A 27,854-nucleotide genomic window follows, 5' to 3' on the forward strand; every position below is an offset into this window, starting at 1 on the left:
CTGCTGTGGCTTGACTGAAGAGTTTCTCTGCCTGGTGTGGCATTCACATCCTAACGCTCATGTGGTAACATCCAGCATTGCTTGGCTTCCCCTGAATACTGGCCTGATTCCAGGGAGTTGAAGTAGACAGGACAGACAGACAGAGAGAGAGAGACTGTGCATGTATGCTGCAGAGAGATAAGTGAGTTTAGAAGTAGGAGGAAAAACGACCAGAGCTCCTGAAAAGAGAAGAAAGGAAGAAGCAGGTGAGAAAGCATACAGTTGAAAAAAGATTCCAGAAGAACCGTTGGTGAAGAAAGGTTGATTAGCTGACTACACACAACGTCCAAAATCCACTGAGATGGCATCCATGCAAGCACTGGAATCCTCAAGTGCCTACCTAGAGCCTCAAACTCTCACTGAGATCTCAGACGACGAGGTAAACCTCCCACCGTCAGATGATGAAAACGATGCACTCAAAGCAGACAAGAAAGAGCTGTCTACCATGGGCACAGAGGGGGACGGTGCCGAAGACAAGGATGAGGGAGGGAAGCTGGACCCACAGATGAACGGGGTCATGGTGCTGTCTTTGCTTGACAAGATCATTGGGGCGGTGGACCAGATCCAGCAGACCCAGAGTGGGCTTGAGGCCAGGCAGCAGGAGATGGAGCGCTCGGTGACCGGCATCCAGGGCGAGCTGACTAAACTAGCCAAGAGCCACAGCACCACCTCCAACAGCGTCAGCAAGATGATGGAGAAGGTGACCAAAGTGAGCGTCAATGTCAAGACGGTGCGCGCCACCCTGGAGAAGCAAGGAAGCCAGATCAAGAAGCTGGAGAACAACGAGGCTGAGCTGCTCAAGAGGCGCAACTTCAAAGTCATGATCTACCAGGTGGGAAAGCATATGTGTGTGTACATACATGCATCAGTGTGTGTTTGTCGTATGTCTGTCTAAGTTGTATGGTTGTGTATGTAAAATATGTTACACCTTGTCTGATAAGAGATGGGTGTGGCCCACTGGGGAATCAAACAAATGTTTGAAAAAGTCATCTCACTGCCACATCACCTTAAAGACATCAGGGGTTGGGGCTTGAGAGTGTTGGGCCGCCAGAGAAGTTACTCGGTAAGATGTCCCTTACTGAGGGACAAAGGATTTCAGGGAGTGGTTAAAGGTTAGCTCAGTGTTTCCGACAAGTGATCAAGTGATCATCCTTGAAAACGCTCTTCCCAGGACATATATATGACAAGACAGATCATATTTAAGAAAGAGCAAGGTACTCTTCACCTCTTGCTTCTTTACTAACTACTTTATCATACATAATCAACCATGGTAATCAAGAATATTCAATATATTACTGCAGGTTTGATGCTAATACACTTTATCACTCTAACACTCGCCCTAATATACCCCTAAGTACACCATAACCCTTAACTTAAGTGTCTTTAGTATAGTGTAACCTGACAGGTTGGCAAATGTATGTACACAATGAGCAATTAACGACCTTACAGCATGTCAAATATGAGTGAATATAGTGATGACTGATCAGAAATGCAGCAATGACACATTACGGTAACCAGTATGTACAATATAAAACAAAGTTTTTGTGCTGAAAAATCAAATACACTACCCAATATGACCATTGGAACACACCCATACCTAAGCAATGGAAACAATTACCTGATACATTCATTTATTTATCGGCTTCCAGTCATTTCCCAGTTTGTCAAGTCAAGTTATCTATAAATAACCTATAATCATACAATAATAGTACCCAAATACAAATACCGTCCTGCTCCCAGCAATGCTGTTTGCTTTGTGGCTTTATGGTCTGTGTTGTTTAACAGTCTTGGTAATTCTACCTTAGCCTATAGGCACAATTCATAGACAACAGCTCTTTGACAGCACACAGAAGCACTGATCATGAGTGGATGTCTGTGATTGTTAACCTCCCAGATGTTTTTCTACACCACCCCTGCCCCACCCCAAATCTACAGTACATTGGTCAGTACTCAGGATCCTCTACAGGTGGCTTCCAGATATTTTCTTTCCGTAGCACAATATCTAAGAGACTGAAGCCTTCGCATATGAGAGCCAAGCCTCCCTGGTTTCCTAAGTCATACGGAATTCATTTGGAAAGTCATTGCACACTTTCCCCTTTACTTAAACAAAGACAGAAAATACCACAAACATGCTCAAGGTCCTGCGTAAGGCGGAGGAGTGGCGGTGGTAGTAGAAAGGACAGCACAGAGGGAGAGAGGAGGGCTCTGAAGTGCAGATGTTTCATCTGAAAAGACTGAAAGCAAGTTTTTTTTTTCTTTGGTAGGAGTTGAGTGGAGCCCTGTTTCTTTTTATAGCCTGTAAGGCTGCAGTGTGATGTGTAATAGCTTGCAGCTTTTTGCACAGTGGTGTAAGAACATTCAGAGTTTCCACCCTTGAACCAATCTTACTCTCTCTGTTTCTCTCAGTCTCTGTCCAACAGCTGGGTAGAAGTCAAATGAGAACTCCATTTTAGGCAACCCAGACGGACTGACTGTGCATGGTTGAGCATTAATGCTATCCTAATGTGCTTTCACAATATATTTGGCTTCCTTGTCTTGGCATATCAGCACGCATTTTTCGATGACTGCACTGTTTCTCAATCTGAAGGGTCATAAACAAACATTTTAATTGGTATCTAATAAAGTGTTGAGGGTTGCAAGTTTCCAGTACAATCTACTCGAAATATAATACAGTAAAAAACTAAACGGGTGGGATTTTGGGCCCTGTGGCAAGAGGAACTCTCCCAGAAATGCCGATCTGTCGCTCCCTTACTAACTCAAAACACTGGTTTTGTTTATGGTTGCCAACTATGACATAATATCAGATTTGTCTTCATTAAAAAAGCAAACCACAATACGTTGTTCTGTTTTCAATTTTCTGTGCTCCTCTGTTCCCCTTCAAGGGCAGATTATTCTTCTTCCAGCGGTCTTACAGTTACATTGAACTATAACATTGTTCATGTGGCTACTTGGGCAGCATGTCGTCACGTCAATACATGGCCTTTGTTACAGTGCTGTGAAAGTACCAAGACCTCTGGACTAGCGGTAGTAGTTTTTGTAACGTAGTCTGTTTTTGTAAAAGGAACATCATGGAAATACGAAAACAACTATTAGAGCCAAACCATGGCAATATTATTTCATCACAGATAAATTAGTGTATCAATTCACCCAGTTTGACTGATATCAGGGCAGTGGGTGTTATTATCACACGGCTGTCCTAAATACATAGGCTAGTAATGGCCTACTAAACGTACAAGTAGGTTCATAAGGCTGTTCTCACCCAAAGCTGAAGTCAGGTGACGTTAGTATAATGAGCAACAAGGAGGCCAGTTGGTTGGGTGGGGTCAAACCCAAACTGCTGTTGGTGCAGTAGAAGCATAAATAGGAACAAGAAGAGTGTTTGCACACCGGATTGTAGTTTCCAAAACGTTTTTGAAGACCTGGCGGGTCTTAAATTGCTTGCGTGACAGTATGTATGGAGACGTATGTATGGACGTATGTATGGAGGTGTTAAACGAGGATAAAATGGAAAAGCTATATGCTCTGCTGAAATGCCCTTGAGCAAAACATTGGTTGATGCTTAATCAGCATGTCGTTGTGCTGTCCAGTACATTCAGACTGAATATACGCCGTCCTTTATGTCATGTTTTCTCTCTGTTCCACTAGCAGTATGCTAATAAACAAAACTAGCCTGACAAGGATCACATTGAGTTGTAACACAGTGTGTTTTGATCAACACTGGTATTATATAAAATATTACAATGCAAAGGTTTATAACTCATACATATTCATCATGCCCAAAGTGACATCTTAGTATGTAAATCAGCAGCTCTCATGCATGACATTTCAATAATTTAGCAATCTGAGCACATTTTTATACATTCACCCTTGCAAAGTGTGTCTTTCCAAAGCTTTTCTGTAGCGATCCAAGCCTTGTTCCTCAATATAATCAAGGTCACTTCAGGGGCACTGCTAGCATTGTATTACATTTAGCATGCAGAACAAAATGCATAAAACAAATTGCTGTACTTTCTTCTTTACCCCAACAGAATTCTTACTCTTTATCACTTCTCACAACAACAACAAATCTAAGAGTTTACATGATTCTAATTCAGCTGGCATTATTCAAGAATGCACAAGAATAATTACTGGATATATTTTCATTCCCACAACAAGGACGTCCTCATGTACACTGCTGGACATTCTAATATGAATACATTTTCATGTTCGGGTTCCTGGGTAGTGATCTTATCCACTGTTGGTCTGTGACCTAGTGTGACTCCAGATGTTTTTCCCAAATGCTTTTCACTTGTCAGTCTGTGTGAGGTGGGAAATAGAGAGTTTAGATTGGGACACCCCTGATTGCGTTGTTACTGTAACAGCTGCTTGGGCTGTTTGTTCCCTGAGGAGGAAAAGCCCTGCCCTTGTTCTCTGCTTGAAAATAAAAGCACACCGCTACTAAGTGGTGTTTACTGTTAAAGAGGGCCTACTTTAGGCTCTAAGAAGATTTATTCACTGTGAGAATGCATGGATATGTTTCTCCTTTCAGTTGAATTTTACCATTACAAGAACGACATAAGTCAGATTACATTATACTTTGATACCAGTCATCACAACCATTCAAGACTAATATCAGCCAAACATAAGCCAAACCACCTTTACTCAATGTCAGCAATGTAAACAATACTCCATAATGCCACTGATATGCTGGCCTAGCTCATGCTACTTTATGATGTAGAAGTGGAAGCTTATCAGTGGCAGCTCAGTCTGTATATCAGTTGGACGCAACTTTCTCTTTGTCAACATGAACAGCTGTCCCTCTCTGGGACTGAATGTCTAGTCAGCCTGAGATTTACTCCCTTATGTCCGTGCTCAGTTCCTTGACTAATAAAGTTAGCAAGAAATTGGTTTTCAAGAACCTGGAGCATTTTGCAGCTTAGGAGCCTGATATCTCTCCGAGGAGTTGTAACCAGCGCTTAAAGGAGAGCGATTAATCAGGTGGTCACAACTGCGACTGCAAATAAATGAATTAGTCGTTCATATTTAAAGTGGCAATCTCGAAAAAGCTCTGTTTCCTTCTCTTTGGCAGCAACTATGGGGATAGGGTATGATCGCAAGCCAGTTTTTTGACCTCACTCGAACAGATCCAAACAGAGTTCTCGCTAATGGTTCTGACTGTTTATCTTCATCTGAAATTAGTTTTTTTTCTTTGGATTTCAGCTCTTCTCAGCAGAGAGTAGAAAAAATAGTAAGGTGCTACTGCCTGCCCTCTCTTGTTTTGCTAGGAATAGGTTTTGCAGTGGTGACCAGTCCAGGGTGTACCCTGCTTCTCGCCCAAATGTTAGCTGGGATTGGCGTCAGCAACCCTTAAGGATAAGCGGTACAGACGATGGATGAATGGATGGAGGTGTTGCAGTGTTTCATAAATCTAGAAGCCATTCTAACAGTTTTAGTTTCAGAAGCAGACAATCTGATTGGCTAGGTGTGTAGAGGAGTGAAAGTAGGCGGAGTTTGAATTTCTACTGTTCCAACAAGTGCAACTCTATCGATGGCTGACTGAATATATCCTCCGTCATACCCATTTGTACAGTTCATTGCATCTTCTCTGTGATGGCAGGCATTCGAATGCTCCTATCTGGAACAGGTATAAACACTCACTTTAGACATGGTCTGACATGGTACATACACAGACTTTAATGCCCCAGCCACCAGGGGCATTTAGGGACAATGACTGTGAATGTCCCTGAATGTGTCTGCACACACTGCAACCACTTATACTGGAGACAGTAGGCTGAGAAATGCACAGTACATACTGTGTAGTGAGTGACTGGGACTATAATAATATCCATGGGAGAGGAAGAATGTCAGATACACTGTAAGAAGAGGAGCTCTCCATCCACTTTGTACAGGGAGTGGATGGGTGTGTTGTAATGAAGAGCAGGGACCATATTTAGACAGCTGATTCATAGCCCAGGCATCCCCAGCTCTGCATGCTAACCTCCTCCTCTCCATGTGGAACCAGTCACAGCACTGTTCCTCCTCCTCCTCCTCCTCCTCCCCTGCGCCTCCACCCACCACAATAATTCACTTCACATCGTGTCCTCCTCACCCCAACCCGCCCTACACACCTACCCCTATCTCTCCTTGATTATTTTTCTTTTCTTTCTTTTTCTTTCTTTATTAGATCTGCCTGGGATCAAATATAATTCAAAAGAGATATGCAATAAAACATATTCACAGCATGTTCACGATAAGTGTTTGTGCTCTTTTAATGAATTCTGGTAAAAAAGTAATGAGCCTGAGGATTTTTTGTTGCTTGTCTTGTTGATAGAGAATATTATTCTAGTGTCCACTTGTCTTGCGATCGCTAACATTTTCAGAGCAACATGAACTATTTCCACTAAATCACTGCAGTCAGCCAATCAACCTGTAGAATTTGTAAACTTTGTCAGGGTGCATAGCTCTGGGATGAACTTTCCAAAAAAAATAATCTCAATCATCACTCATGACCCACAAAGAGTCTGTGGAAACGCCTGTATCTGCAGAGACCCTGTCCTCCTCCTGCTTTTTGTAAGTTTTGCTGTGTTCAGAATGTTGCTGGGAGTCACCTTTTGAGCAGTGGGTGTGTTGCCCCAAGTCAATAGTGACCAGGTGCTACATTGTAAGCATGCATCCAAGAGGAAGCTACAAAATGGGGACACAGCACCAAAAAAAATAATATAGCGAGGTGATAAAGGCAAAGCAGACAAAGCTCATTCCGAAATGAGACTGAATCTAACTTGCCTACTCCATAACGGAGATGCTGCTTGTTGTAAGACAGTCGTAGATACAAATATATCTCTTTAACAACTGTGTAGCTAGCTTGTACATTACCCTGTGATTCTGTAGCATAACAATCCCTGCAGAAGTTTACTTTTTACCAAATATCCAGCAGTGACTTCTGTCTTAAAATATATATGTCATGCTCTTAGATCCACTGTCTGGCTGAAATGATAAAATGTTCAAATCTAACATTTCCACAAACCACCGTCATATAAGTGGAGCGACACAGCCTGTGGAAAGATTGAATTGAAAGACTAGTTTTGTCCTGGGCAAACATTTCATCATTTCAGTTTTGTGTTGAGGACCCCATGGCACCTAATCAAACAGTAACATACGGAGTTCTGCTCTCACAAATGGGAAGAATGACCAGTTAGCTTGCTAACCAGCCAGGCCTGTAGTCACTACACCACTACCACTATGCAGCCAATGACCTATCAGCAACATGCCTAAAATAAAACTGTAAATGAAAAAAAGGACTTCTGACAAACAATCTGTCAGAACAGGTTTTGCTCAGCCTTCTCTCCTGTGCTGTACTTTCCACCAATAGCACCAAAACCACCAGTTGCCTCCACACTCCTGACATTTCAACCACTAGCACCTTGTCAAACTGCCAGATTATTTCACAGTTTTCACTTTCATCTCAACGATTTGCAAACTAGCTATTTTACAGTACACATTTCATCAACAGTCTGGGAGTGACCACACGCCCAGTAATGGTCTGCATGTATTAATCAAGAGCGAGCCTATTCTTCTCCAAAAGTCCATATTTGGACATGTGAGGCAGAAATGCTCGTGAATCCGTTTACAGGCCCGATTGTGTGTAACGTTGTCTCAGATGGGAGTGGGGCTTTTTGGTAGTTGTTTTTAGCTTTGGTGGCACAGTTGGCCTGCAACATGGTAAGAACACGGAAGACTGAGAGTAGGAGGGAGAGAGGATAAAGGAGACAGAGAGGGAGGTAAACAGGGGGGCTTATGGAGACTGAGAAAGAGAAGAGGAGTGCGATCTAAAAATAGCAACTATCACATACTTCTTTGATTGTGAGAAGGAAAGGGTCTTTAGGAGATTGTGTTCCTGTTTGGTTTACACGAAATCCCAGGCCGGGCCTCGACAAGTGGTGCTGACATTCAAGACCCGGCTTCAGCTTCCTTGTTAATGTCTGATGAGTGACATTTGTTATTGGTTTAACAAAAAGGTTTATTCTATTTGTGACATGGCTTTGTGAGTAACTACTGACAATCGGATATCAACATTTGTCTCTTTAAAATGTAAATGGAGGGAGAAAAAAAAGCTGATTTTACCTGCAGTTCTAACTTATTTAGTTCATGTTGCGCGTTCATTGTCGTTTTTATTTAGTTTTTTTGTTTTTTTAGGTAACAAAATTATTTTTCATCGCTAGTTTTATTTCTTGTCTTAGTATCTGAGGCTCCCGGAGCCTGGAGGGGCTACAGAGGTCTGGCCACTTTAGTTTAGTTTGGTTGCTTTTACTTCAAACATGCAAACAGAGGTTTTTTCAAGCTGAGAATGGAAAATGATGTCACTAGTTTAAATGTTGCTTTATGGGTTGTAGACTTTAGGCTGCAGACACTTTAAGGTTTCTGTCCAATACCTTCACACATTCACTAGCTCTTTTTTCAGCTGAGGAGAAATGCATGACAAGTCTTTAATGCTGCTCACTTGACATCATTAGACAAATTATTGTTCACTCTTACCCCAAATATTTTTTTATTTCTGAGAAGAGGCTTTTCCACGAGTCAGACGTTGATGACTCATAGTCAAAAGCTGTGGTTACTGAAAACATTTGTTTCCTCATATGATCCACACTGTCATATGATTCCAGCTTTGAATCCTCTGATGGCTAGTTACATTATTGGCCCTAAACAGAGGAATGTTTGTGATAAGTCACCATGTTATCCAGTTCTATGATGACTTGATTCTTAGGATCCCTTCTTCAAACTTTAGTTTATGGCATGTTTTCTGACTGTTTTGAGTCATTTCATTCATTGTACTTTGATTGTGAAACAGTGGATTGCACTTTAATATGTAGCTTTCAAATTATTATTTTCATTAACTAACAGCTGAGAGATTGTACATTTTCCAATACACCTAATTTGCAGTGGGGGTTGAATCATTTTGAGAGCAACTGCAGAAGCTTGTTATCCTGCCATGACACACTGATACTGTGATTGCTGGAAAACCAAACTTTGAGTTACAACTCCTACAAAAACTGTAGGAATCTTGAGAGAGAGAATCAAGTGAAACAACAGAACAGCAGATTTTAGACAAAGACACACAGTACTGACAATATTTCCAGTAAATAAATATTTCATGAAACCATTTTTTACTCATTTGAGATAGAATTTATACACATAATGTCTCTGTTTTGGACTATTTAGCAAGAGAAATGTATGATTACAGATATATTTGAAATAACAATCAATAGGATGGATGGGGACCACCCACAAGCAAGGAGTTTGGTTAGGTTTAGGCACCAAAATTACTGGGTTAGGTTTAAGAAAAGGTACGGATCAAAAAAATCACTTCACTTACTGAAGAGAAGTTACATTACAGACATAGTGTTAAAAAAATGTTACATATGTGATTCACCGGTTGCCAGTTTTGAATCAAACAAACACGATGATCCTTGCTTGTCACCCTATCACAGAAGACATTCACCTGCTAGTGTTACATGAACAACAAATACCAATTCATTGTGAGATACAAGGGCAGGCAGGTCACATGATTAGTCAGATAGTTTGTATTTATCAGTGAAGATGAGATGTTTAGAAGATAAAACTATTTAGTTCATTAAGCAATAGCTGTGATCAATTATTCAGGGTTAGGGTTACCAGCTATAATGAAAAACTCACTTGAAAAATTGCACAAAATTCCCTGAACAGTTTCAAACACATAAATCAAATCTATGTCTTGTCACTGGGTGTAGTCGTGTTGCTTTTCATGCGTGCCCAAATCATCTTTGCAATAACTTTGCATTAGACTTCCTTGGCTCTGTTTTCAGGCTTTAGAATCTAGCTTGTGACAGGAGATTTTGGCAATGAGTCCTACACGTCCCAAATACAAGACAAGTCAAACTTACCGAGGTTTGGGCACAAAAAGACTAAAAACTAGAAGGTTTTTGGAAGAGCACATACCTCTGTACTAAGTACATTGCATTACATAACAAACAGCAAACAAGTAGCACTGGACACATAACCTCCTTCGCGAAGTTAATAAAAAGGATGAGCTTGACAAAATGTGACTAAAATTAAAATGGGCTTTTGATGTCAGTGCCAAGACAAAATATAAAAGTTGCTGACAAAATGAACACAACACACAGTGCTCCTGTGCAGCATGCTTGGCTGTAGTGAACATTTCCAGATCCGATCAGTGAGCAAAGATTTAGCCTTTGTATGGGCAGGATGTTGTCAGACCTGGTGAGACAGCATTACTACAGGAAGCGGGGCGAAGTCACAGCACTGGCACAGGCTGTTGTTTGCCTAGAAATATTTCCAGTACCTGACAATGGTCTGTTCTTATCAACGAGACATGAGACTGATATCAATCTAAATAAATGTAAGGTACATGCTCTGTACCTTTTTTAGTGCCCTTCTACTCTTCTCGATCGCTCAAAGTGTTTTACATTACATAGTGTGCATGTCATAGCATCGGCATGTCACTCCTAACAGATGTTTTAGAAGACAGGTGCTCAAGTGAAAAATGGCCCCCCTCTCTTAAGTAGTTACAAAATATATTACAGTAGCACATTTTTTACTTACTTACATATTTGTTTCAATACCCATACACACGTGCAAATTATTAATACAGATTTCTGCAGAATTATCAGTTCACACGGAGATGATAATCTTAAATATCCACTATTTTTATATTTATCACGAGAACAGGCAACAAACTCTGGAATTTAGGATCACAACAGGCATGAAGCCAAATCGGTGAGTATGGTACAATAGAAGACATGACATGACACATGACCATCAGTAGCCACACATTCCTGTTAGCTTAAAGTGGAGGACACTTTAAGCTAACAGGAATGTTAGAGGAGGAGGTACAGAGGAGGAGGCCACTTCTTGTGCAGCTCCATGGCTCTCTCCATAAACACCAACTTCCTCCATTGTTATTGGAAAGAGTAACAGGGTGTCCATGGGAACGATCACTGTCATCCCTGGCTGTCCAAGTCCCTGTTACTCAAGTGTGGGGAACTCTACATAGACCCAGAGATGGCCAGAGAGGAGGGAGACTGGGCTGCCGAGCTTCAGCTGCTCGGCCAATCATAATTAGATGCTTTTTAATAGAACTCAGCTGAAGGTAGTGGATGGAGCCTCAAAGTGTGCAAGTCAAATGTAAAAGTTCTGAATGGTAAGCTCATCTTATGTATTTGCACAAAAACATCCATATTGATGTAATCATTCACAGAAGATTTTTATCTTTAGTAATGGCGGGGTTCTGTTTTCTCACTACAAAGGATTGTGTGTGAGCTTTTCTGTGCCCCCCCAACATGAAAGTACACGATCAGAATACCCGCAAAAGAAAGTATGTCGTAAAAACAAGCTCTAGTCAACAATGGCAAGCTGTGTCTTGCAGTGAGAACTGAAAACAGTGAGAAAACAGCACGGAGCTGCCTCACACACATGTCTGCAGCCTTGGAAACACTTCCAGTACTTCACGTATGTATCCTTACAAAGCTCCTATGTGAGGTTTATGCAAACCAGCCCGGTGTGAGGCTCCTCGTCCTGAATACAGGAAGAGTGCTGTGCAGCCTTTAAGTCCTGGACGGAATATTGTCATCATACGTTGGCCACAAACACAAAACACATGGAGATACATCTGGCCAGGAGAGAATGTGGAAGTGAAGAAAATATGAAGCATAGTGGATGTTGTAAAAGTGGTTTAGAGGAACAGCTCAACATGCACTCATTTGCTTTCTTTCTTTCTGAGAGTGATATCAAAATCATGTCTGTTTTCGGTACAGTGCTGGAGTCAGGGCCTGGTTAGGCTGGCATAGTCTAATAACTGGAAACAGGTTGATGCAGCTAACCTGACTAAACCTACCAACACCTTGAAAGCTGTTGGTAGGTTTGGTTGGTAAGCTGCAGTTCCAGTATGAAACTAAACAAACACACAAACAGAGATATTAGAAGGTGTTTGAGCTTCACACATAGCCAGGCTAGCTGTTTCCCCTGCGTCCAGTCTTTATGCTAAGCTAAGGTAAAGTGTTTTTCCCCAAAATGTTTAGCTATTATTTTACTGTGATCTGGGTGAATACTTGATTCTGATTGACTGCTGGGTGTCTTTGACAAAAGTGATAATATTCACCCACTAATGGCACTTTTCCACTAGCACCTACTCGGCTCTACTCCACTCGACCTTTAGGGTTTTCCATTAGGTGATTTTTTAGTACCTACTCAGCCAGGGTTCCAAGTGAGCCGAGTCGAGCGGAAAATGTGACATCAACAGACTGCAGGCCACTGATTGGCCAGGGAGTGACATCACTGGATGAGCGTGCGTACTACCTTGCGTGCATAGTACCTTGAGTCTGACGAAAAGCCACAGGCCGAGCAGCAGGTACACCATCGCCTCCATGTTCTTAGTTGTGTTGCGTTTGTGTCGCATACAAATGACGTCACTGGAGTTTTGGGCCGCCTTGCTACGACGACCCCAACCACGTTGAGGTGGTACTCAATTTAATGGAAAACGACTGAAACCGAGTCGAGTCGAGTAGAGGCGAGTAGTGCTAAAACTGTGTAATGGAAAAGCGCCATTAATTAATGCGCTGGCTACGTTAAAGGAGTGACCGTTAAATGAAACAGAAACACAGTCAGAGCCTCTGTTTACAATTTGCTGCAGCACCTTACCAGCCTAACTTATTTTCAACAGTGAGCGTAATGCTTGTCCTCATCCAGCGTCTCATCCTCTGAACACCACTGTAACACACAAACTGCCCCTCTGACCTCACTGGCATCATCATCACTGTGTCTTTGAACAATTTACACTTAACGCACACAGAGTTAGTTTACACACACAGCTCAGTGAAGTGTTTTTCAACCATCTTGTAAAAATGTCATTGTGTGGTAAATCAGAGCAACAATCCAGTGGGGTGAAGTTGCAACCCAGATTCATAGAAGTTTGTGAAATAGTGACAGAATTTCCATCTATGATTCGAAATGGAACGATGCCAACTAACGGCGTAGATTTTGAAATTTTTTCCATCTCCCTGAACACTCATTTCAAACTAATGTAATTCAATGGGATTATCTTTTCGTGTCTGCATCACGTCTTCTGGAGGCTCCGGGAGCACAAAGGCTGCAGAAGCGGAGGCGAAGACGCTCTGCTTTTCTTCAATGTCGATACTTCCTGTTAAACACCTCTCAGCATAAAAACATGGCAATGTCCTTGATAGCTCATTAATACAGCGGACTACTGTTAAGGTCGACAGTCTGAATTATTTCCAAATTTCTAAAAAACAAACAAGTTTTTCTGTCTCTTTGTTCAGAGCAGAAGTGGTGTTGGAAAGATGGTTTCTATGCAGACGAACAGATCCGCTTTGTATTACGTTATTAGATGCATTACTTATTGCTGTGACACTATTATATTGTTTACATCATTGAACTAAATCATAGATCATCTATATGTAGTTTTATTACTAATTCAGCTGTACTAGATATTCGATGTCTGTATCTTTAAAAAAAAAAGTACACCGTGTTGTGGGTGTGTTCAGTTACTGTTTTGGGATCTACGCCGTTAGTTGGCATCATCCCATTTCGAATTGCTGCCAGTGGGCTGTAAGCCGAATCCCCTGTATCCTCTGTTAACCCTCTGTTAACTTTTGAGTAAAGGCTTTTTATTGCCTATGATTGTAAAATGTGAAGTTGCCGCTTGATGCTAGGGGTCTAAAAAAACATCAGAAACAATAGGTTGGATAATGGTGACAAATGACAAAAAAATGAAACCCACCACTTCCCCGCATTCATTTACATGGAGAAAAATGTGATGCAAAAATGGGATAGTATTCCATGGACTATATAAGATCATTTTACTCATTTCCTTGCAAGTCAGCTTCATACAACTGGCACAGGAATATTTGTTTGGTTGCCATGGAGCTGTGACGTGATTCGTCTGATTACTCAGTGATCAGGGAAACAGAGTTTATTCTCATACCATCGAATTTAAGGAAACCACAGAGGATAGAGTGAGCATAAGGAGGACAAAAAGAAAAAGGAAAGACCAAAAAGAAAGAAAAAGGAAAAAAGAAAAAGAGGGTTTCTTCTGTGCTCCATTTCAACAACAGGCTTGGTGACTCATCCCTCTCTCTGCCTCTCAGGGGCATGTGGCATGCCATCACTTTATATAGCAGTCTCTCTCTCTCTCTCTGGTCCCATGTCTGTGATTAAAGGGGACAAGTGGAAAACAGGAGGAGAGTAGGGAGTTCGCTCCCCAGAGTTTTACGCTGTGTGTGACCTTCACACTCTTTCCCATGGCACTCACATGAGAAATGTACGCAAAAATACACACACCCTTGACCTGTTAGAGCAATGGGTGCCTACACACCAATCATCCAAAGGACTCAGTCTGGCAGAGTGGGCACAGATGGGACTAATATTGGCGTTATTTATGAAGGACTCATTATGTAACATTTAAGAGAAGGAAGTTTTACAACCTTTCCCCTTGAAATGAAAAGTTGTTTTAATAGGCAACAAAACATGGTTCAATACAACCAGGGGGTTGCTGCTATCTGGTATGACCAGTCATTGGTGGTGGCTAATGTTGGCAGACTTTAAGTGTTTATTACGCTTCCTTTAGTCTACATTTTCTCTGTGCCAAGTACTGTCCCATGTAGATGATTTTTATTTTATTTGTCCAGGTTTTAAGATTGAAGGAGATGGTTAGCACTCTTGCTTCTCAGCAAGAAGGCTTCAGGTTCGAATCTGCTGGGGGCTGGTCTACAGTCTGCATGTTCTCCCCGTGCTTGCGTGGGTTCTCTCTTGGTACTACAACTTCCTCCCACAGTCCAAAGACTCTAAATTGCCCGTAGGTGTGGGTGTGACGGTGTGTCTGTCTCTATGTGTGGCCCTGCGATTGACTGGAGACCAGCAGTACAGAGGATCCTTTGTCCCCAGAGCCATTAGACTGTACAACACCTCAGTTGAAGGCAGTGGCTCATGACCCACCCACCCCACCCTCTCTTTCTTTCTCTCTTTCTCTCTGTCTCCAGGTGTTGACCCCTGGACAATGTCGAAAGTGCCTTTGTAATGATACTGTAGGATTGCGCCGATCAAACCCTTTCCTCGAATGCTGACTGGGTGAAGTCCTTGACCATCTCCTTGGTCTTGGAGGTTTTCAGATGCCAGATTCTTCTCACTCCAGTCACTAAAGGCTCTCTCACTGTATTACCCTGTCTGACCACACGCCACAATTGCCGTGTCGACAGAATATTTCTGAACATGGCAGGACTCAGGGTTAGCCCCTGTGCTGCTCACCACCATCCCAGAGACATATTTCCCCAGCCTGACGAACTGTAGTCATCCTGTCAGGTAATCCATGATCCAGGAAGTGAAGGAGGGATCCACCTCCACCTTTTTAGCTTGTCTCTAAGTGTGTCACATAACCACCTGGCTCATCCAAGTGAGAGCCAGCCTGGTGGAACATGTAGAGGAGAGCATCTTCCACTCCCATATTTTCATGGTACCCGAACCATGGGGGTTGAGTACGTTTTCACGTGGTGGTCTCAGGAGGCGCAGAAGCAGCCGCTCCAGTGTCTTCATGATGTGTGATGTGAAGGCCAGTGGTCTGTGGTAGTTTAGCTCGGCCAGGCGCCCTACTTTGGGTACTGCAATGAAACATGAGAAGGACAGGGAGGGGCAAGGAAAACCGGTTTAACTCATTGGATCTTGGCTTGCTTTAGACTCCTCTTTAGCTCTTGACAAAATCTGTGAAAGAAGTTGAAGGATTCATACAACCAATAATTTCCTTAAGCAGACAAAAGTCCATAGGCTGAAACTGGTCAAAAACATCAGAGCAGTGAAAGTGATAAATAGAACCCACAAGACTTGGGCCTTTCTCAATCTGAGTTCTTGTCCGTACTCGTGTTCTTGTGTTCATGTGAAACGTCATCATTCGCAGCCCAAGTACTGTTCCAATCAAAAGTCCACATCAAGCCATGTGCAGTCCAAAAACCCAGACACCCATTTTATCAAGGATGCATCAGGTGGTGACTTGTGTGGACTTCTGATAGTCACGTATCCCAGAATGCTTTTCGTACCAACCAGCGGAAATGGCGGACAAAGGATATCTAAAGTTTAAATTTTGGAAACACTACAATTGTTATGTTATGGGATGTAATTTTAAGACTTTTATGCGAGTATATAGTTTTTAAACTTCAAATCTATGGTGCATTTGTCAACATAGACCCTACTTGAATATTTTTAACATTTCTTTTAATGTTATGATGGTTTTTAAAATGGAAACAAAAGAGGCAGAGTTGTGTTTAATATTGTATTTCGTTTAATTGTAAATTTATATTCTAATGACGATAACCGAAGTAGACACGTATTAAGAGCTGAGATGTCATCAAGTCTGCTGCCATTCCAAATGCAGCGTGGCTCCCAAGTCAAACTTGCCGAGTCCGAACTACGAAGTCTGAACTTGGCATACTTGGTATTGAGAAAGGCCTAAGGTTTCATGCAACCACATCTCAAATTTTAGTCTGGAATGCATGATTTTAAATGGGGTGGCTGTACCCAGGATTTTTTTGAAAGTGGAATAAATTAATGAGGTTAGCTCCTCAGTACTGAAGAGCAGTGGACAGGTTAAGTATACGGCAACAACTGGAGCATACGGTTTAGCAATATGACAGGGGAGCGATATCTCAAATAAAACAAGTTTATGATCAGAGAAAGCTGTACAGGTAGACCAACAAGATCTGGTGTGTGTCCATGCTCCTGTGTAAGACCTGTAACAGGTCACATATAAAATGAGACTTTCAGGAAACACAAACAGGATAACAGATTAAGAGTGATATGGAAGTGATCATGTGCAATAAGGTTTAGATAATGATAAAGACAAAAATTGCATTTGCTCTATAAAATAAGACAAAATACAGACTCTATTTGAATAATCATTTCACAGGACCATGCCAATGCGGTAGCTCTTCAAGCATGTTTACTTCCTCATGTGCACTCCATTATGTTATTGACTGTGTTTGAATGCATGCTTCCATGTTCAATTATTCTGAAATATTTTCACTTCTGTTCCAGGCTGCTATTACTTTACATTCATTTCTGTTTGTGAAATGAAATGATGAAATAACACGGTACACTTGAGTGTTCCATTAGTGAATGTAAAGTCTACGTTCATTTTTGACAGGCCCCCCAAGAATAATGTGACTTAATGGATTATACAAATGGAGCAAGTTTCATTTGGTATAGAAATGAATTGAATCCAATCCAGCATGACTTGCTTTGTAAATTATTATATTATTATTTCTTATTAGTACTTGACCTTAAACATGCAAATACTCTCGTATATCTGACTTTAACATCCCTTGATGATAATGTGAAAAAAAAAATCCCTGTGGCAAACAGCAACACAAAGGCTTTGTTTTACTTTACTGTTATCTGTCAATATATGAGAAACAACTGTGGTCTTTAGACCTGCACAGCAGCAGAGTGGAACAATAGGACAAAGGTCACAATGCACACTGTTGCTCTGCTTTTGCTTTTGTTTCCACATTTATCTGCATGGTCAAAGCTGCAGTCGGTAGCACTGAGAAGACAATTTGAAAAGGGTACAACTTTCAGGTCCGTCCTCCTTCCCTCTCCAGCATTCTGAAGTTCTGCATCCAAAGCCTTTCCTCGCAAAGGAGGAGGCTGTCACACATGCACAGGCTAGTAACCATGGCTACTGAGGAGACCATGGCTGTGTCACGCACTATATAGTGAGTATAATTATAGTGCTTTCTAAATGTATAGTGAGAATTATTAGACCCTAGATAGTGTCCAAGAGAAGCAGCACACAAACACCTCTACACTGAACTCCGTAGATAGTGAATAGGGAGTAGTGAATGAATGATTTCAGAGACAACTGCTATCTCATGTTCCATTTAAGTGCCATACACTGAATTTGATCACAACTATAATAAAACTCAAGAGTTTTTTACTAGTTTGGATATAACTTTACTCTATAATGTGCTCACAATTGAAATATTTAGATGATCAACCTCTACTCAAATTTCCTGAAGGCATAAATAGAGATAAAGAGCAAAGAGTCCCATATTGTGATAAAACAAATCACAAGACAATACTCCCATTGCTCTAGGACACAATTACTCACGCTGTTTCTTACACACAGACGTGCGCACACACATGCACGCATACACACACACACACACACTGTTCAGTGTGTTTTGCAACTAGCATGCCTTATTTTGTAATTTAAGTGCAAACCAGATATGGAAATTATCTCCTTGTGTATGTTTTGCAAAGATGTTGTGTCACTGCCACATAAACACACACACACACACGCGCACACACACACACACACACACACACACCTAAATGCGCTATTACTCACAGAACCATTACATACCTCATTCATCTATTTTCCATGGCTCTGAGCATACCTTCCTGTCATGAGGCACAGCAGCCTCATGGAAGAACAATGTCCCATTAAATTAGGAGGGTCAGGAAGTCAACACACCAAGGTGAATAGCTGAACTTCCCCACACTCTCTTTCCATGCACTTTGGACACAAACACAGACACACAGACATACACACACGCAGCACAAAATTCCCTCATGTACTCTGGCTTCTCTTGAATCCCTCTTGTGCAAACACATTAGCTTGTGACCGACTCTCATCTCTAACAGACTGGGTTTCCTCAGGCACACATTGTATACACTGTATGCCCAGGCTGCTCAGTGATAAGGCAACAGTCCAACCACATGCCCATCGTCCTAACATGTGTTCCTTAGAGACCTCTCATTACCAGTAAGATCCACGGAAGACAAAGCTGGATTACCTACAGAGCTAAGCAGTAAGTGATCCATGTCCCCAGACCCTAAGGCCTAGGTTCACTGCTTGTTCGTTGTTTTTTGTAATTTGATTAACTGAAAATGTGTTTGGACACGTAGGTGGTGTGGGTGGTATTCTTTGGACAGAACTAGGCTTGTGCTAAGTTAGGCCATTCCTCTCTAGTCACCCTCACTAAGTAAGCAAATAAGCTAATTTTCCAAAATGTTGAAGAATTCATTTCCCCTTGGAAAGAACTGATATATGCTCACAGCGAAATGCTGTATTCCATCATTCAACACTAATTGCCACCTTTAATAAAAGCACTTGTGAGAAACCGTGAAGCCATGTCAGAGACTTGGAACACACATCGCTTAAGCAGTTTACAACACCCGTTGCATTGTCCTTGAGATTGAAACAGGCTGTAATGAACTTGAGTGAGAGAGATGTTTTCCAGCACCCTGCCTGTCAACACAGCTGTTCAGGAAAGCCAAGATTCCGCATCCAAGGTTGAGTTTACCCAAGATACTGCAGGACAATACCTTCATAAAAGCACCATCACACTGCAACAGAACACAATAGATAGGAGCCCCACCTACCCACCCACCATTAGCTCTCATACCTCCACTTTCCAGCCAGCACTTTGATGCTATCATCCAGATGGCTTTCCAGACCTCTGAGGCACCATCCCACATATGCTATTACTTGTTCTCATATGACAGCAAAGAAATAACCCCCCCCTACCAAAGGTCTTTTGTTCTGGCTCTGCTGTGTTCCTGTTTTGATCTTAACGCCAGTGTGGAGAGGAAAAGACACATACAATATGCGCAACAACTTTTGGCCCACATGCAGACATTCAGGAGCCCAGCTAGATGAGGATTTGCTGTGATGGAAAGAGGAAGACCCCCCCTCCCCTCACCCCACCTTCCAACCCTTCATTAACAAGCTGGAGCATTGTATTTACAAGGAGAAGGAGGCATATGAGAGAAAGGGAAAGAAAGGCTCTTTCATCTGGAAGAGTGCAGGAATGCTTCATCAGGGTGGGCCAGGGTCAGGTGGAGTCACACTTACTAGAGTTTTCTGTGTGGTGCTCTATACAGACAATGCAAAAAAAAATGTTTGCTGAAATGTGAGCAAGACATTATGTTAGAAAAATAAACATCCAAAACCAAACTAGCAGGCTCTGAAGGACCCATGGTTCATTACACCCTAATCATTTTCAGAGCTTTGCATACAGTGGGGCTTCTTTTTCCAGAGGAGGGTGCTAGAGGCAAGGTCATGGGGCCATTAAAATTATCCTGTGAGCAAATTACTATCTTGGATCTTGATGGGAACAGGAACATTTTACAAAATTTCTACTCTGCCAATTAAATATTGAGTACAAGAATAGACTGTATACATATATAAGTTAGTGGACATAGCCATTGTTACGCCATCCATTGGTTTGCGGACTGCCACTTTGAGGCCTTGAGTTTGGCTTTCTGGGCATCACCATCTTGGTTTTATGGTGTACAGAACCACCCCCTACTAGTTGTTTGAAAGAATACAGGTTTAGGGCATGTCCACATGACATATCTGTCCATCCACCGTTATTTTAAGTCAACACTGAAGTTAAGTTTTTCATAGGTGTATCTAGGCAGCAAGCTACTAATCAGAATCAGAATCACTTTAATAATCCCCAGGGGGAAATTGCTTTTTGTTACGCACAGCTCCAAAAGAATAAGAATAAATTTCAAACCCAAAAGTAATAATAATAATATGTTATTCAACTTAACATATATCATAGTACTAGAGAGTGGTAAGAGGTGAGAGTTTTTCTCCTTGAATACAAGATGAGGGAGACTCAGAGCACGTGTCAGCCTGTAGAGAAAAAAAACACAATTAGACCACAAAACTTCAACTCAACCTGATCCTAATGTGAACATTCTGGAGCTCTCTCCTCCCCTCAGCATCCAGTCTGTTTGTGTTTGTATGTGTGTATGTGTACTACGAATATCTACCCACCACCACCATTTCCAGGCTTACATTTCTCTGACATGTTTTTCTCTGTCACGTCTCCCTCTGGTATGATATACACGAGTTAAACCTGGAGTCTTTTTACAGATTCCGCTTGGTCTTGGCCTCTGCCAAATGCCATTAGCCAATATCTCTGTTTAGGCGGGTCTCTAATGCTTCTATTGTGTTGCAAACCCAGTGGCTCACCTCAGTTAGCCTGTGTGTACCTGTGCACATAGAAAGAAAAATTTCATTAGTGAAAACATTCCTTTCCTTTTAATAATACCTCTATCCCAATGCTCATACCTTTTCCTAACCTTCAGCTAACCAAACCCTAATTCTTACCCAAAGCTTATTTTAACCGAAGCAATAATCAGTCTTTTCATATGGATGAAATGACTACATTTGACATGAATAATGAGAACCACTCAACGTCTCTGGAAAACCCTCTGTACACCACCCACCAGCACTAAACAGCAGACAAGACACAATGAGAGTTATTTAGCATTTTTTATATCTAAGTATTTTGACCCTAACAATATAACAGTGCTAGCAAACACAAGTAATACAAGTGCAAGTATCTGTATTGTAGTCTAGAATAGGCATCTTTCTAGGAGGTCTCTTGATACATTAACAACAAATCAACCAAACTTTTAAAGTCATCAAATATGTGAATCTTACATGTTATTCAACTTAACATACAGTGGGGCAAAAAAGTATTTAGTCAGCCACCAATTGTGCAAGTTCTCCCACTTAAAAAGATGAGAGAGGCCTGTAATTTTCATCATAGGTATACTATGAGAGACAAAATGAGAAAAAAAAAAATCCAGAAAATCACATTGTCTGATTTTTAAAGAATTTATTTGCAAATTATGGTGGAAAATAAGTATTTGGCCAATAACAAAAGCTCATCTCAATACTTTGTTATATACCCTTTGTTGGCAATGACAGAGGTCAAACGTTTTCTGTAAGTCTTCACAAGGTTTTCACACACTGTTGCTGGTATTTTGGCCCATTCCTCCATGCAGATCTCCTCTAGAGTAGTGATGTTTTGGGGCTGTCGCTGGGCAACACGGACTTTCAACTCCCTCCAAAGATTTTCTATGGGGTTGAGATCTGGAGACTGGCTAGGCCACTCCAGGACCTTGAAATGCTTCTTACGAAGCCACTCCTTCATTGCCCGGGCGGTGTGTTTGGGATCATTGTCATGCTGAAAGACCCAGCCACGTTTCATCTTCAATGCCCTTGCTGATGGAAGGAGGTTTTCACTCAAAATCTCACGATACATGGCCCCATTCATTCTTTCCTTTACACGGATCAGTCGTCCTGGTCCCTTTACAGAAAAACAGCCCCAAAGCATGATGTTTCCACCCCCATGCTTCACAGTAGGTATGGTGTTCTTTGGATGCAACTCAGCATTCTTTCTCCTCCAAACACGACAAGTTGAGTTTTTACCAAAAAAGTTCTATTTTGGTTTCATCTGACCATATGACATTCTCCCAATCCTCTTCTGGATCATCCAAATGCTCTCTAGCAAACTTCAGACAGGCCTGGACATGTACTGACTTAAGCAGGGGGACACGTCTGGCACTGCAGGATTTGAGTCCCTGATGGCGTAGTGTGTTACTGATGGTAGCCTTTGTTACTTTGGTCCCAGCTCTCTGCAGGTCATTCACTAGGTCCCCCCGTGTGGTTCTGGGATTTTTGCTCACCGTTCTTGTGATCATTTTGACCCCACAGGGGGGAGATCTTGCGTGCAGCCCCAGATGGAGGGAGATTGTCAGTGGTCTTGTATATCTTCCATTTTCTAATAATTGCTCCCACAGTTGATTTCTTCACACCAAGCTGCTTACCTATTGCAGATTCAGTCTTCCCAGTCTGGTGCAGGTCTACACTTTTGTTTCTGGTGTCCTTTGACAGCTCTTTGGTCTTGGCCATAGTGGAGTTTGTAGTGTGACTGTTTGAGGTTGTGGACAGGTGTCTTTTATACTGATAACGAGTTCAAACAGGTGTCATTAATACAGGTAGAGGAGCCTCTTAAAGAAGAAGTTCCAGGTCTGTGAGAGCCAGAAATCTTGCTTGTTTGTAGGTGACCAAATACTTATTTTACCAAGGAATTTACCAATTAATTCATTAAAAATCCTACAATGTGATTTCCTGGATTCTGTTCCCCCATTCTGTCTCTCATAGTTGAAGTGTACCTATGATGAAAATTACAGGCCTCTCTCATCTTTTTAAGTGGGAGAACTTGCACAATTGGTGGCTGACTAAATACTTTTTTGCCCAACTGTATATCATAGTACGAGTTAGCTGTTGGAGTTGCTATAGCTTCGTTCACGAGAAAGATTTCTCTGTGGCTTCACAGTTATTTCAGCATTTGACACTATTTTTTGTTGAAATTTTCTCTGCTTACATTTTTATTGGCCATCCTGGACCATAATTTCATGTGTAAAACTTAAACTTAAACAGGTTCTTGTCTTTCTAACAGAACTTAACTTTTACCTGAAACCTCATCCTATCTCACTTTGACATTGCACATTGGCATTGACATGTTCTATGTTCTCTTCTCCACAGGATGAAGTGAAGGTTCCCTCAAAACTCAGCGTCTCTAAGTCCATGAAGGTTTCTGAGTCTGTGTCAGGAAGCAAAAGAGGCAGCCTGCTAGAGCTCAAAGAAGCTGCAGAAGAGCTTGGAGAGGATGGAGAAGAAGGAGAGAAGGCAGACAAACCCCATGTAGACCTTTCGTCAGATGAGGAGGTGGTGGAGATTGAAGACACCATTGAGGAAACTCGTGCTGAGCGCATCAAGCGCAGCAGCCTGCAGCGTGTACAAACCTTGAAGACGGTCTTCTCAAAAGAGAAGATGGATAAGACCAAAGCAAAGACCAAAGAGAACCTGGAGAGGACCAGACAAAAAACCAAGGATAACCTGGAGAAGACAAAGCAGAAGACAAGAGAGAACCTGGAAAAGACCAAGCAGCAAACAAAAGAGAATTTAGAGAAGACCAAGCAGAAGACCAGGGAGACTCTGGAGAAGACACGCCACAACATTGAGAAGAAGATGGGAAAGCTTGGAACACGCATGACTGTCAACCCTGAGCGCAAGCAGAAGTTACAGACATCCCGCGACAAGATGAAGAAATCCTTCACACCAGACCATGTAGTTTATGCCCGGTCCAAGACTGCCGTGTATAAGGTTCCCCCCTTCACCTTCCACGTTAAGAAAATTCGTGAGGGCACTGTTGAGGTGGTTCAAGGCACAGAGATGGTGGAGGTGACCCAAGATGATGAGCCTTTCAGTGGGATGGATGGGGAGGTTGAAGAGGGTGCAGTGGAAGTTGAGATGGAGATGATGAATGGAGGAGGGGATGAGGAAGAGGCAGAGGATGATGAAGAGGAGGACAGCCGAGATGCCCTGCAGGAGAACGAAGACAGAGATAGAGACAGCGACTAGATCAAGAATAAAGAATTTGCCAAGATCCTAAGAAAATCATTTGCACCAACCTTGAAGGTCTTTTGTAAAAACTGAATAAATGGGATGATTGCTAAAGAATGATTACAGTTAATTTCAACTTCAGTCTTATTCTTTATCATTTTGGCTATTATTCCTATCAATTATGATAAATTTGTACTCACTAAAGTATTTGCTGAAATCTGGGAATCTGTTATAAGTTTGACAGGTCAGTCAGACAGGTTGTTAACAACCCAACAATTGATCCAGGTTATTAAGGTTAAACTGAATGAATACATCAAAAATGTCTTTAATAACTCTTCATTACACAGGAAACCTGTATGAAGTATTCTTACCAGGAGGTTGGTTATGTTTGTTGGTAATATTCTTTGTCTCTTCCATATATGAAAGGCTAACCTGATTGTCTGACTTCTTGTGTCTCCTGACTCCAAGGTCGCCCATGTCTATATTACCAACCAGGCAAAGCTGTGTGTATAAATGTAATTCAAGACTCCCGTAATATAAAACTGCACTAACATGTTTTGTGAAAGCTGTCGCTTGTAGTGAAGAACCTAGAGAGAACTATCACCTGTCTCTGCAGCTTTCCTTAGATCTATGCAGAGTTTTTGCATCTTTCAGCTCATTGGCCCACAACTTGCTCTCATCAAACGCATGTCCAGCAGGCAGCTGTTTTCAGTGAAAATGCACTAACAGACACACTGTGCACTACCTGCTTAGCAGCAAACAGCAGACAAACACAGTTGGAGCTACCACCAGACACCTCCCTCAGGCAGAGGTGGAGATCAAATTAGCACAAAAAGAGATCTTCATCATCCATTTAGCGGCTGTGGCTCAGTGGTAGAGTGGGCCGCTATGAGTCAGCGTGTCGAAGTGTGATTGGGCAAGACACTGAACCCCAACTTGTTCCTGAAGCAGCTTCAGAGTGTGAATGTGCGTGAAAGAACAGTCCAACTTAGATTCCTCCTGTATGAATGTTGGGTGAATGAAGATGTGAAGTAAAAGCGCTTTGAGTGGTCGACATGACTAGAAAGGTGCTATACAAATACAGACCATTTACCATTTACCATTTACCAGGTGGACAAAAACATGACTCCAGATGAATCCTTACGTTGTTACATTGCGTTGTTCATGTCAGGGAACTCTAACATGCTTGCCATGTCAACTTTAAATGGTGACAAAATCTCAGCTTTGTGTTTACAGCTTGTTGTGGTGCCCTTATGTGGCCAAAGACTTGCCAGAGAGCAAAGTCAAGTCGTATTCTCGCTTGCACAAAGAGTGGGAGGAACTGAGGATCAGTAGTTGGCAAAGTCTTTGTCACCAGGGCCCCAATGTCCACGGGGCCCATGACCAGGTTGACCTGACCTTGGGTTACAGCATTCCCAGATCCCAGCAGTTAACTTCATCAAGACAATGTTATTATTATCAATCGGAATGATGGCCAATGGTTTGAAAAACACAATTATCATTTGACAACTTGATTTTTACTTTATTAAACTATAGGTTTGGCTCTTTAAAAAGCAGAATTGTTTTAGCATTTAATTAAAATCTTGACAAATTTGCAAAGGCACTTCATTGGATGCTTAGAGTTGTGCTTTGATTGTGTAGATTAGCATGAAAATTGACAGAAGAAGAAACAAAAAATAACTTAGTGATAACAATCTGATTTGATCAAGAGATTATTAGGAGAAATTCCCACTGTAAAAAATGTCATTTGTCAGCATTCCTCTCTTGTTTTATTTTTTTTAAATCAAAACATTAACCACTCACAGCTTGTGTGATGAGAATATGGAAATAACTTATCTCCTGTCCACTGAATTTCACTTGTATTTGTTCAATAGAAGGAACACAATCTTATGGACTGTTGGGCAATGGATTCCCAAATTATTCATTAATACATTGAGTACAAATCCATTCTTATCTGGAATTCCTTTTGTTTTAGAAATATATGACATATCACATATGCAAAACCATATCTTCCACCCTACCCTTGTCGTTTGGCTATTTGAATACTGAAGTGCTATCTTACTCTGCTTACTCTCTCTATAAGATATTTCAGCATCACAGGCCAAAAGAAATTTCATTTTCATTACAGACAGATGTAACCTACTAGCTGTCTTCATGCAATACTCTTAGGTAATATTTAACCGCCAGTGTTCCTAAAGAACAACTCATGAAAAGTAAGGTCTGCAGAACATGAGGTAGAGACAGCTCATTCCTCGGTCAACAACATTTTCCTCACCAATGCTACTCACTTTGATTATTTTTTATGAATTTCCTCTGAAAATGTGGAATGTGCTATGTAAAGATGTGTTTCATACAGAAACTGAGATAAGGACCAATACTTTCTAGCAAGTTTCACAAACCTCTGGTAAAGCCAGTTTAGACTCTTATCATCACTGTGTGCTCTTGGTCGTGTCTATTCAAGAGACTGTTTCAAGAGTTTGTTATTACAGCAGTCTGATACTGACCCCTGGTGTCCAATCATCTCACTATAATCTCCTCTGGCCTAGATTTAAGATGCATTTTACTACATCACCACTGCTCTCTTTCAAATTAACATTTCATCCAGATGTCGCCACATAGGGTTTGTCTCTTGTTACAAACACTTGTTTGTAACAGGATGCGTAATGTGATTTATATATTCACCCCTGCTGGACATATTTCATAAGCACTTGCAAGAACGAATTCAAGAACTTTTTTTCATTCTTGAATGTTCTGCCTTGACTGCATTTTTATTGCATATTCATACACATTATCATCCACCTGCATTTTCCACACTAGTCCTGGTCGGGGTAGGGGCAGGCTGGAATCAAGCCTGGCATATTGAAGGGGTATACACCATGGGGAGGTTAGCCATGGGCTAACGTAGAGACAGACATTAGATACATGTGTGAATCTAAAGGAAAAGAATACATATATTTCATTTATATAGCTGTTGCCAAAGTTGACCACATTGCCATTGTATTTTGTGCTGTCAAGGTTTAGTTTCTAGCTCAGATTTGTGCTTGTGTTATGTTTTTGTATGTAATGTGAATCACTGCTAATGCGGATTATCATGCATTTTGATTAGATTTACCATATAGCCTCTTGCCTTGTGCTGCCTGCACTTATTCTGCATTTAGAACAGCTTCTCGGCCCAATAATTGTGATGTTTGCACAGATTTCACAATAAAACCAATGACACTGGCACTCTTACAGGCACGCTAACATTTAAGCAGTGATGAAATATTTTAGCTTTTGCACAATTGTGGAGAATTATTAGAGTGGTTTAATGCACAGTCATTCAAGGGGATTCGTGATACCATGTCTGTCAGAGCAGTAACAACATGCAGCTGAGCTGAAGCTTATGTCAATGGAAGACAAAATGCAGGTCATACTTAACCATTTCCTCACTTTTGTTGTGTTGGTAATTGATACCTGTATAACATTTCATTTCTTAACCACTAATGATTTAATTAATAAAAGCCATTTGGTTCACAGTTTCTGTATTTTTCATGAATGTTCGCTAAACAAGTGAAGGACTGGACAC

At 41.5% G+C, this 27,854-nt stretch overlaps 1 protein-coding gene across 1 annotated transcript; it reads left to right on the top strand.

Moving 5' to 3' along the window:
* The first annotated feature begins 22 nt into the window (after positions 1-22).
* Positions 23-27,804, top strand: LOC139219760 (caveolae-associated protein 1-like). The gene is made up of 2 exons (XM_070851709.1): positions 23-871; positions 23,429-27,804. The coding sequence occupies exons 1-2, from the start codon at positions 341-343 to the stop codon at positions 24,305-24,307; spliced, it is 1,410 nt and encodes a 469-aa protein (XP_070707810.1). The 5' UTR covers positions 23-340; the 3' UTR covers positions 24,308-27,804.
* Positions 27,805-27,854: the final 50 nt, after the last annotated feature.

The sequence above is a fragment of the Pempheris klunzingeri genome, chromosome 20 (genome assembly GCF_042242105.1).
Source record: "Pempheris klunzingeri isolate RE-2024b chromosome 20, fPemKlu1.hap1, whole genome shotgun sequence".
Taxonomy (NCBI): Eukaryota; Metazoa; Chordata; class Actinopteri; order Acropomatiformes; family Pempheridae; genus Pempheris; species Pempheris klunzingeri.

Bases quoted from the DNA above. Each gene is read 5' to 3' on its own strand.
- LOC139219760 (XM_070851709.1), top strand. From the start codon at position 341: ATGGCATCCATGCAAGCACTGGAATCCTCAAGTGCCTACCTAGAGCCT. The intron at 872-23,428 runs GTGGGAAAGCAT...TCTTCTCCACAG, and splicing joins TCAAAGTCATGATCTACCAG to GATGAAGTGAAGGTTCCCTC.